Raw genomic sequence first — 12,088 nt, forward strand, 5'->3', positions numbered from 1 at the left:
AGGGGGTAGGGATGGAGAAAGCCCCCTGCCTCACTGAGCAATGGGTGAAGAAGCAGAGCCACAAAGGGTTCCCCTTCCCCCTCCCTCGGTGGGGGGATCAGCAACACACAGGTGCTAGGGTTCCCGCTAAGCTGTGGGCAGCCCAGCTTCACAGGTGATTAATCAGAGGGCATGGCTCACTGACTGGGTGTGGTGGATTAAGCACCTGTGAAGCTGTGCTGCCCTACAGCTTCAAGGGAACACTGACAGGTGGGCTGCCTGGAGGCTTTCCCCACTGCTCCATTGGCCAGAATCCGGCTAATGGAGCAGCAGGAAGCCATGCCTGGACAGGGAGCCTGAGAGCAGTATAGGTCACAAAAGCAAGTAAGTGCTGTCCAGACTGACACCCCCCTGCTGCCCCGAGACCCTGCACCCCCAGCCCACTCCTGCCCCCTCCACTGGCCACCCTATCCCTATCCCACTACTTCCTCCTCCACTGGCCACCCCCAGCCTACTCCTGCTCCCTTCACTGGCCACCCTATCCCACTCCTGCCTCCTCCTCCCCCTACCCTGGCCAGACACCCACCTGAACCCTGCTCTGCCCCCTTGGCCAGAGACCTACCCCAAGCCTGATCCTACACCCTCTCCAGACACCCTTCTCCCAGCCTGCTCCTGCACCATTTCTCTCACCCAGATCCTGCACCCCCATCTCTATCCCACTCATGGTAGCTCTGTCCAACACACTGGACCTCTCATTTTTGGTCCCACCCCAGAGCCTAGGGAAGCCCACTAACTCTGGAACCCCAGAAGAGTTAATCTGGCCTGAGGCCTTGAACCTCCCTGCTCCTCCCCAGCCATGGGACCAGAGTGCCAGGGGAGTGTGTGTCTTAGTTGGGGGCCACATCAGTGAGAGAGAAGTTTTGGAGGGATTGTTTTTTTGCTTCTTGCTTGTGTGTTCCCTGACTGATTTTTCTGTGGGTCAGTGGCCCCAGACCCAAAAAATGTTCCCCACCCCTGCCATAAATAAAGACAATGTTGGAACCTTTTGTATTGGACATAATATTTTACTTTATTTAAAATGAAGTTTGATAAAAATGAGAAAGTAAAAGTGCCCAGCCCCCATCTGGTCACAGTATCGGTCTTGGGGTCTGTCCTCCATCTGGCTGCAGGAAGGGCTGGCGGAAGCAGGCCCCTCATGCTGCAGCACAGGTAGTAGGGGAGGGCATATCTGATTGTGGTGATCCTAGCCCCGGCCCTTCATCTAGCTACTGCTGCCCAGGTGCAGCAGCCCAGCCCCGGTTATGTAACATCATCCAGTTGCTCAAAGTAATGGCAGGTGTGCGGTGTTGCTCTGGAGCATCCGCTCTGCTCCCTGGCCTTGTAGGCCTGCTGGAGCTCCTTGACCTTCGTCCAGACCTGGTCCAGGGTCCAGTTGTGGCCTTTGTCGACCAGACTGGCAGTGATCTGGCCATAGACGTCTGCATTTTGCTTTCTAGTGTGGAGATTCTGGAGGTTGGTCTCTTCCCCCTAGACCTCAATACACTCCAGGATCTCTGCACCAGTGCAGGCCAGAACTCTCCTGCATTCCTGGCTGGTGGCAGACGAGGGACCAGCAGCCATGCTGGCAGCCATGGGAGGCTCTGAGGGAGCATTGGGGTCACTCATGCTCCCTCGGATGCTGCTGTGTCGCACGGGGCTTGCAAAGCTCGCCACGTGGCATAAGCCCTTTTCCTGCTGCCTCGGGAGCAGTGGAGATGCTAGATGTGGCCAGAGTGGTCAGAATTGCAGTGTGAGAGGCCTCCAGAGGCCAATTAATTTGAAATAGCACCAGAGCATCTACAGTAACACTATTTCAAAACTAGCATTATTCTCCGAGGAAAGCAGGAATACAGATTTTGAAATAAGTGGCCTCTTATTTTGAATCATGTGGATGCTCCACTTATAAATTCAACTTAAGGGGGATTATTTTGAAATAACTCCCTAGTGTAGGCCAGGGCTAACATTCCACAGGGCTCCTCATTTTCTTAGCAACACAGCTTCCTTATATTTATCATAGGTCCTACATCCCCTCTGGTCCATGCCCGTAAAGACCTGAAAATTGCTTGACATTTTGGGACCAGTGCAGATATTTGTTTGTCCCTTGGGATGCCAATAGCCTGGCATATTCTTTCAAAAGCCAAAATTCTCCTGTACAGTCTGAGGCTAGGTCAATACTACAGAGTTTTTGTGCAAAACCAGCGGGAGCGTCCACACCTCAAGCGCATTTTTGCGCAAGTAAAACGAAAGAACAGAGGAGCTTTTCCAGTGTAGGTATTCCTCATTCTACAAAGAATAACTCCTTATCAATGAGAGAGTTATTTTTCAAAAAGGTGTGTGTGGATGGGCAAGAGGGGTTTTTTTGCGCACGAAAAGGGAAGAGGAAAAAGCACTGGTGCACTGGTGGCCATTCTGCCCATAGTAATCACTGCTTACTTGCGAGAGAGCATCCAGGCAGTCTGGGCGCTCTCTTGCACAAAAGTGCATCGCTTTTTCTATACACTTTTGTAGTGTGGATGCTCTCTTTCACAAGTTTTTTTGGAAAAAAAAAAAAAAGCTTCTTGCAGAAGAAGCCTGTAGTCTAGACATACCCTGAGTCCTTAAAAGTTTGCTCTGTCTGTTCCACCTGGTAGAGTTCTGGAGAGAATTACCTGTGAGCTGAGGGGTACCTACATGTTGCTCTAGTACTCAGAGTTGCATTTACTGTACATCCATTTGCCACTTGTGCACTCCCTCCTCTTCTGTAATCACCTCTATTCATTGCTGGGGGGCTCTCTCATCTTTGGCCTTGGCTGCCTGGATCATCTCCATGCACTATTGCTAAGCTGGTTTCACTGCTGCTTTTCTTTCTTGTGATTCAGTTTCTTCTGCCGCCTCTCAGAATCTCAGCTGTCCCATCTACCCTGCTGCTCATGTTCCCCCTGTTCCCCAAGAAGCTGCCATTTGGCCAGCTCTGCCTAAACAGCTGTCACCTGCAGGGATATAAGGACTGGCTAATTTTTCCCACTGCACTCTCTGCTGCTGCTCAAAATACTGAATGAGCAATTTTTACAGACCCTCCCCCAATAAGAAATTGTATTTCAAACATAAATCTCAAGCTGATTTTTATTCTTTATGTCTAATGACTCTTATTCATTCAGCTGGGTTTTTTTCTTGTTCATTTTGGGTTCAGGAGGTGGAACAAAGAAACTAAACTTAAGCTTGTACTTTGCTCCTTCCCTTTTGACTCTCATACGGTCTGGTTAGTGAGTATTTGGAGAGTGGACCTGAATTTACTGATACCAGAGAGCCACTCTTGCACTGATTATTCCATTGTGCTATTTTGGGGTCTAGCCTGAGCAATAAGGGACTCTGTCATTGCCTGTTCTGTAACCTTGGGTGCCTTAACACTGCAGTTATGCGTCAGTTCACTGAGACCTGTAGCCTGCCCACAAGTACAAGTTGGACTCCTCTGGTCCAGCACCCTTGGGAACTGACCGGTTGTAAACCAAGGAATTTGCTGGACCGGGGAAGTCCCCTACAACTGGTCCTCCAGCCCACCGACCCTCAGTACTGCTAGCTCCATTGCTCTAGCTGGCCCTGCTTCTGTGGGCTGTCTAGGGCTCTGGCCTCAGCCCTGCACTGCCACTGGCTGTCACCGGGCCCAGTCTTGCACTGCCAGGAGCTGCTGCTGGCTCTGGTCCCAGCACCACGGGCTGCCAGGGGCTGTTGCTGGCTCTGGTCCAGTCCCACTGCTGCAGGCTGCTGGGAGATGCCACCAGCCTTGGCCCTGCTGCTGTGGGCTACCAGGGGACCCAGTGCCACACTGCTGGGGCCTGCCAGTGGCTCTGGTCCCAGTGCTCCTGGATGGCCCTCCGACCACTAGGTTCTTTGGTCCAGCATGGATGTTGCTGGACCAGAGAGTGCTGGTTTTGGGAGGTGCAACCTGTACTAGCTAGCCTAGTTACTCCCTTTTCGGATGATACCAACATGCCATTCCCCACAGTCCTGACAATCTCCCCCCTGGATGTTGTCCCTCCATTCTGGATTAAAAACCTCTCCATTTCAAGCCAGTTAAAAGGCCTTCCTTTTTTCCCCCCTCCTTTTAAACTATGGTGGCTCATGTTTATTCAAATTTGGGTTATTCCCTTTTGACTTACTGTTTCAATATCTTTCCATTATTTCTAATGGTCCATCACTGTCTTTTTTCCTGGGCTGGGCAATGGATTGTTCCCCACAGCTGTTTTTGTTCAAATACATAGATTCACAACCAGTCTACGGATAGCTCATAATGCCCATCAAGTTCATAACTTTAGAAGCTTTCACAAACTATTTTACAATGTGATTACAATATATTTTATAGAACAATAATGCAGTTTCCACCAGTTGGGTTAGCTGCACATTTGCAGATTTCACCTGTCTTTCTCCCCCTTAAGATTTCTGGAGTCTAGTTGTCACAGGTAGAACTCTGGTGGAGCATGTATAAGCAACTAGATGTCTAGAAGGTCAGAAACACTGGTTTTTGGGCCTCCGAAGGATGGACTACAGAATTCCCTGTGATACAAAAGGGTTCAGACAAGAGGTTTTAGCCTGAGTGTGTTTCCTAGAGCCCAGAGCTAGCAACAGAGAGTAAGTAGATTCTACCCATATACAAAAACAACGAAGAATCCTGTGGCACCTTAGAGACTAACAGATTTATTAGGGCATTAGCCTTCGTGGGTAAAACCCACTTCATCAGATGAATTGGAGTGGAAGTTACAGAAGCAGGGTATATAAAAGGAAGAAGTTGCTTATGTCAATGAAGTTAATCACGTCAGGGTGGAAGTGGGTCATTCACAGCATTTGGAGAGGAAATGTGAATATCCAGAGAGGGAAAATTGCCTTTGTAATGTGTTAATCAGTTGAGATCCGTACTCAATCCTAAGTGAAGTAGAGCAAGGTGGCCAGAGATGCAAAGTGAGCTAGTGGGGGCTGCTTCGCTCCACTTCCCTTGCCACTGCACTGGCCCCTCAGCCCTGCTAGTCCCCCAAGCCGCCTTGGCTGGATGAAGAGGTGAGGCGGGGCTGAACAGGGGTAGGGAAAGCCAGAGAGAGGGTGGAGCAGGGGCAGGGAAGGGCATGGCCTGAGATGGAAGGGGCTAGCTCCCTGTAAAGTACATGCCTGTTGGAAAGTGAGTGGTGTGGTAAGAGGCTTCTCCGGGTCAGGGCCAGCTGAGGCAGTGTGGTGGGAGAGCCAGCTGAAACCTGATGGTGGTGGGGGGACCGCTCCAGTGGCTGGGGCCTGCTTCAGCGGGCAACTGGTACCTGCCATATGGCGAGGGGCCAGTGCCTGCTCTGGCACAACTTTCCTCTGTCCCAGATAGGAATTCACAGTGGCTCCATGAGGAGCAGTCTGGTGCTGTCCCTGCCCTGCACACAGACTGCCCAGGGAGCAATGCACATCTCACCTGCTCCCCTTGAGGGAGGGGCACTACCTGGGAGAGTTTCTTTGGGAGCAGTGCCACTGGTGGGTGCCACGGAGGCACACATCTGAACGAGCACACATGACCTCATTGTTGATGCACAAAACAAAACTCATTCTGCTCATGAATGGAAAATCTTAGAGGGAACACTGGTCCCGGACCTTCCGTAGTCAGGAGGGAGAGTGGGGTCATGTGGCTGGTGGCCCCCCGGCTCTTTCCTCACCAGTCACCTCTGGTACCAAAGGTTATAGTACTGTAACATATACCTTCTTACTCCCTCCTCTGTTAGTTGTTTTTCTTACCACAGCCACCTCTTTGCTGTTAGTATGTGAGTAGCTGTTTTATTAATTATTTAATATTTACACTGCAGTGCTCTCTGTCTAGTGAGACTTTGTGAGCAAGTTGAACACAGTGAAAATCCTCTCTTGCAATCCTACCCGTTCTCCCCCAAAAGATGTCCTTTTTAGCCCATGATTTTCAATAGTTGATTATTTCAGAATCTACAGTACTATTTGATAGAACTGGAGGTGGGCAAAGAAGTCGTTGCCCCTGGGACCCAGCTAAAGAAAGCCTACTTGCCAATGCCCAAAGCCTGTACCTTACACACCCTCCTGCCCCAAGTCAGAACCCCCTCCTGAACCCAAACTTCCTCTTAGACCCTATACCCTCTACTGCACCCAATGCCCATCCCAGGTCAGAATCCTGCACCCTAACTCCCTCTCAGATCCCACACTCCCTCCATTATGTATTAAGAAAAGTGCAGCCTGTGATCACTGACCAAAATTTTAGCAATGGTCCCCCTATAAAAAATATTGCCACCTCTGATGTAGAGAGTACACTTATAAAGTTTGCAAATGATATCAAGCTGAGAGGGGTTGGAAGTGTTTTGGAGACTAGGATTAAAATTCAAACAGGAGGGAATGGTATGAAGTAAAGGGATGAAATTCAAAAAGGGCAAATGGAAAGTACTTTATTTAGGAAGGAGCCATCAGTTGCACACTACAAAATGGGAAATGACTCCCTGAGAAGGAGTACAGTTCTGCAAAAAGGGATCTGGAGTTACAGTGGAACACAAGCTAAGTATGAGTCAACAGAGTAACTGTAATGCCAACAGGTACAAAACAAACCTGAGACCTCTGGAGCTTAGTGCATGAGCCTGTAAGGCTTGAGCTAAAAGCCAGCTGTTGCTCAGCTAAGGCTGTAGAGCAAACTCATTCTTGGTTGGTCTCTCTCTCTCTCCGGAAGTGATCTACGTGCCATTAGATGGGACAGTACACCACACCCCGTAGGCATGTGGGTTACATAACACTCCAGAAAAAGTGACCATCATTCTGGGAGGTATCAGCAGGAATAATGTAAAGCAAGACACAAGAAGTAAATTCTTTCATTCTACTCTGTGCTGGAAAGGGGTCAGCTGAAGTACTGTATCAACTTCTCAGTTACATGTTTCATAATGATGTGATAAATGGAGAAAGTCCAGAGAAAAGCAGAAAAAAAAATTAAGGGTCTAGAAAACATGACCAATGAGTAAAGCTTGACAAAATGGGTTTGTTTATTATGGAGAAGATAAGATTGAGGGGGAACATAACAGTTTTCCAGGACACACAAAACTGTAATAAGGAAGAGGTGAAAAATTGTTAACTTTTGAGGCTAGGACAAGAAGCAAAGGGGCATAAATTGCAGCAAGGGCACTTTAGCTTGGGCATTAGGAAAAAACTTCCTAGGCTAAGGAGTATAAGGAGTATTCTGGAATCTCCAGTAGTTGAGGTTTTAAAGACCAGGTTGACAAACATCTTTCAGGAACTGCCTTGTCAGCAGGGGACTGGACTAGATGGCTTATTGAGGTCCCTTCCATTCCTACTTTTCTAAGGTTCTGTGCTTTCCCCCCATATGTGGCCATGGGCTCCATGGAAGCCAGGGTGTTTCTCCTGCGCCCAGTGGGGGCCTAAGGCTCTCTGGGGGTAGCAGAGTTGTCCCTCGGGGGGCCTAGGGCTGTTCGGTGGGAGGGTCCCATACCTATAGGTGGCGCAGGGATGTGGGAGGCGGGAGTTGGCTTGCCCATGCTCCCATAGGGGGTAGGTGCTGGGGCAGCCGCAGCGCGCTGCTGCTAGGGAAGGAAGCGAGCGGTGGACAGGCGGGGAGGGAAGGCGGGAAGCCAGGCAGAGCCTAGAGGAGGAGCCGCCCGGAGCTGCAGCGGCGGGGCAGGCGGTATCAGTCTGGGCTGGGAACCGGCCGCGTAGGAGCAGGTGGCCGGGCCGGGAGAGGCTGGGGGGTGGCAGGTGCCGGCGGCTCGGTCCCGCGGACTCTATGCGTCTGGCCCGGGGGCGCTCTCCCGCTGTGCTGCTTCGCGGGGCGCCCTCCTGCCCCGGCGCCGCGCCCGGCGGGGATGAGGAACCTGCTGCTCCTTCTCGTGGTCGCCTGCGGGAGCCCGGGGCCGGTGAGTCCGCCGCTCGCCTCTGCCTGCCCGGGGCGGCGTTTCCCGCGGCCGGAGGGTAGAGGTGCCGCGGGGCAGACGCTGGACCTCGCAGGGCACCGGCCCAGAGCCGAGTCAGCCCGCGGCGCGTCCCCGGCGAGTGGGCTACGTGCTGGGCGCTCCGTGCCCCACGGGCAGCCCGCAGCGGGGTCTTGCAAGCCCGAGACACGCGCCCGAGTTCTGCTTTCAAGCGAGCAGGGGCGCGCTGTGTAAACGCCGCGATTCCAGAGCGGGCTGTGCGCTCTCGGCCAGGTGCGCCTCGGGCAGCATTTCCCTGGCGCGGCGCCCGCCCAGGCCCACGCTATTACCTGAAAAGCCCATGTCTCAGTAACTTAGGTGGACTCGGGTCCCGATCCGGCTCCCTGCAACTCCGGAGCAAGAGAACCGCGCTCATAGCACGAGGCCAAATGCAGAGCGAGCCGGCAGCGGGGCCGCGGTAACACCGCTGGAGAATTGACTCGTCGCGGCCGTTCGCTCCGAGTTACGGCTCTAGCTGCCGGCCGGCTTGTGCCCGCACGGGAGAGGTGGCAGCGAGCGGTGTTTGGCGCTGAGGTGCTGCCCTCCCTAGCGCGGTGAAAACCCTTCATCTGAACGTGCTTCCCCTCGTGGGTTTCAGTCAACTCAGAGCCGTAGTCTGCTCTCGTGGGCATCACAGAGAAGCCCGAATAATGTAATTGATGCAAGCGGCTTATCCTTTAACGCCGATGTGACGAGAGCAGACCATTTGTTGGTTTTTTTCTGTAACCGTCTAACTCGGCGACCCCCTGAAGCTTCTGTATTAATGCGGGAGGTGTTTTTCTTGTCTCTTTAACTGATTCAAATGGAAACGGGAAGCGGTCCCAGCATAGGTTTGGGAGGTTTTGGGAGTATTGGCAGAGGAGCGTCTGGAAATGGTTGTCACCGCTAAAGAGTTCTACTCAGTGGAGTGTGTCGATCTGTTATGGTCTAGCTGCAAAAACGATGTTGTTTAACTGGGTGTAATAATAATAATAATAATAATAATAATAATAATAATATCAGTTGCTGTAAAATCTTTGTTTTAATTGTATATAAAATCATGTTTAATGACTATATTATTAACTAGAATGGCTTAACTGGAGACACACAAACGCATCTGACAACAGAATACCTACCTGCATTATGCATAATCTCTCTGCATTATGAATTTTAAAACACACACTATTGTGCACCAAATTTGGAAAGCCATACGGAGGCAAAAGGACTGTCAGAAGTAAATTTCTGTGGTAAAATTTTTGTATTTCAGGTACCTGAAAAGTTGTTGTATTGATAGGAATGCTGACAAACTATACCAGCTAAGTGTGTACCACAGCACAGGTTTATAATCACTACTTATGTCAACTAGCCTTTGGCAGAGCAGGAGAAGAGACCCTAAAAGACTAATCTGCAGGATTGGGCTCTAAACTTTTAAACTCTTATGAAGTGCATCTGAATTAAACTGGTTCTTGTAATTGAAAATGGATGTGGTTACATATCTGACATGCAGTGAGTGTTTGAAAAAGAAGCATTGCAGGAATTGTAGTCTTTGGGCACTACAGAATCGTATAAATCGCAGTTTGCATCATCCTTTCAATCCTGCGATTGGCAAAGAAACTTGTGAAAAAGCAACTTCAGAGTGTTTCTGTGACCCACACACCTGCTGGGTGTGGTTCACGGTCCCATGTAGTGGCACTTTAGACAACTTCTAGAGAGAAAGAATGAGTTTGTTCTATAGAAGTGGTGGGCAAAGGGCCCTCCGCAGGCTGGATCTGCCCGCCAAGCTGGTGGATCTGGCCTGCAGCTGCCCTGTTTCTCCCCCACCCCCAGGTCAATCAGGACCTGTGGGCAGGGGAGCACGCACAATCTCCTCGCCCCTGCAAGAGCACTGATTGGCCCCGGGGGCAGGGAGCGTGCGCAACATGTCCTCCCGCTAGGTGCCTAAAGAGAGCCACCAGCTGTTTTAAAACAGCTGGTGTTTCTCTCTAGGGAAGCACAAGAAGTCACCTGGCCCCACCTATTCTGCCCAAGGTCCTCCCCCTTCTGGGGTGGCTGGGGCAACTTCCGAAATTTCTGAAGTGGCCCACTTTTAAAAATTATTGCCCACCCCTCCTCTATAGTCTTAGTTGAGTGTCAGCTGGTTTTTTGCTCACACTGTGGAATCTCATGCAGAAAGCTCCAGAGGTCCCAGTTTTGTTTCTGATACAGTTACACCTTTGGCTCCTATTTATCTCGTGTTCCACTATAACTCCAGATCCCTCTTCCCTGTAGAGGCTTGTTCATGAAGGTCCAGGTGTCCCCAGTTTGGTTCTGCCTGTCATTGTTACATTTACACTTGGATTTACTCTCTGCATTAGTCATTCTCCACTAAATTTTTTGCAATTCAAGCTAGCACTAATAATCTGTCTATATATTTTAGAAATGTGCATCTGGCTGTCCATCCATCTGTGAGTCTGTCTGTTCGAGAACTCCTCCTAAACAGTAAGAGCTAGGAATACCAAATTCGGTATGCAGCTTCCTTTTCTCCTAACTTAAAGGAAGATCAGGGTTTGGTTATGTCCGGGAAATGGAAAGTGCCTAAAATAGGATTATTTTCCATAACGTGACTGATCGGAGGGACAGCAATACTGCAGCGTGACCATGGGGGGCAGCGAGTGCAGGGGTGGTTATACTTTAAATGACCAGTGGAAGCAGTTGCACCACCAAGAAAGTGGTCAGCTTGGTCATCTGGGGAAATGTTGCTGGCCACTGGACTATGTAAGTGACACCTCTACCCAAACCTCCCCCCTCCCCCAGCACTTGGACACAGCGCCAGATGGGTTGGGGGAAGGCTGCTGGCCCCTGGAGGAACCACAGCGCACTTCCCCCAGCATCATCAGGCTGCTTAGTGTGCTTGTCCCCAGCCAGTCTGCGCAGCTCTCTCCTCCCAGGCCTGGCCTGCATAGCCCCCCTTCTCCACCCTCGAGACTGGGACTGGGGAGCCCTCTGCCCCCAGCTTCCCCTCCCCTGCCCCAACCCATCAGGTGAAAGGGGCTGGCTGGGGGTGTGCCCAGCCCCCAAGCCTCCCACTCCCCAGGTGTTTTCTAGGGACAGCAAGGGGACTGAAGCCCCTCCCCTGATTCATACAGGAGTATTGTTGGCTGTTCCCCTCATCAGGGAGTGAAGGAAAAGTGCACAGTTTGCTGCATTCCTTATTGTGTTGGGGTAGTGAAGGGGCAGCAGATGAACCTGGATCTGCCCCAGACAGGGGACATGCCTGATGGAGCTGCAGCAGCCATGGAGAGGTGCTTCTCACCTGGTCCCAAGTTGCAGTGATGAGAGAGGGCTGGGTTATCCTCTCTTCCCAGGGCAGCCTGCACACTGAACACCTCATCCCTAGCCCCACCAAAAGCAGTGATTTAAATGAAGAAAAACAAAAACTGATTGAGTTAAGGACCTGAGCAACACCAGGTCAATTTTCCAGTAAATAATGAGTATATAACACATTATAAAAAAGGATAAAACATCACAAAATATACTTCATGTATTTCAGTAGTTTATTGACTGTTGGAGCAGATCCAGGTTTGTCTGCTGCCCCTGCACTCCCCAGCCAGAGTGAGGAATGCAGCAAACTGTGCACTTTCACCTCACTTCCTGATGAAGGGGAACAGCCAGCAATGTTCCTGTATGAATAATGTGGGGAGCTTCAGCCCCCACCTCTGTCCTCCATAAAGGGCATTGGGAGGCTGGGGCAATTCCCAATGAGGGGCACCCCCACCCAGCCCCTTTCACTTGTCTGGTGATTGTCTCTTTTTCTTACGGTTTTCTAAGAAGCAATCCTATTCCAGGAAAATTCCATCCCATTTTCCTGGCAAAACCAAAGCCTTACGTTGCTTTAAGTTATGATAAGAGGAAGCTGTATACTGAATTTGGTGGTCCTAGCTCTTACCATTTAGGAGGAATTCTTGAACAGACAGGAAAACTCTCTCAAATATATAGTCAATTAGTCAATAACACTTAGGCTATATCTAGACTGCAATCCTCTTTCAAAAGAGGCTTTTTTGAAAGATACTTTCGAAATAGCCTCTTTCAAAAAAGAGCGTCTAAACTACAACCAGTACTTTCACAAAAGCAAGCCGCTTTTTTGAAAGAGAGCACCCAGGAAGTCTGGATGCTCTCTTTTGAAA

General features: G+C 50.5%; 1 protein-coding gene across 3 annotated transcripts in view; it reads left to right on the top strand.

Moving 5' to 3' along the window:
• The first annotated feature begins 7,501 nt into the window (after window positions 1-7,501).
• Window positions 7,502-12,088, top strand: part of VIPR2 (vasoactive intestinal peptide receptor 2) — a 144,786-nt gene continuing 140,199 nt past the window's right edge. For 2 of the 3 annotated variants that reach the window (XR_012902111.2, XM_075922728.2), the window contains exon 1: window positions 7,504-7,892. Coding sequence is in view for 2 of the 3 variants with exons in the window: in XM_075922728.2 (XP_075778843.2) it covers window positions 7,842-7,892 (51 nt within the window). In the remaining variant the exon portion in view is untranslated. Of the gene's footprint in view, window positions 7,893-12,088 lie in introns of all 3 variants that reach the window. The other variant, XM_075922731.2, reaches the window with a different exon arrangement.

This window comes from Pelodiscus sinensis, chromosome 2, assembly GCF_052426305.1.
Source record: "Pelodiscus sinensis isolate ZL-2025 chromosome 2, ASM5242630v1, whole genome shotgun sequence".
Classification (NCBI taxonomy): domain Eukaryota; kingdom Metazoa; phylum Chordata; order Testudines; family Trionychidae; genus Pelodiscus; species Pelodiscus sinensis.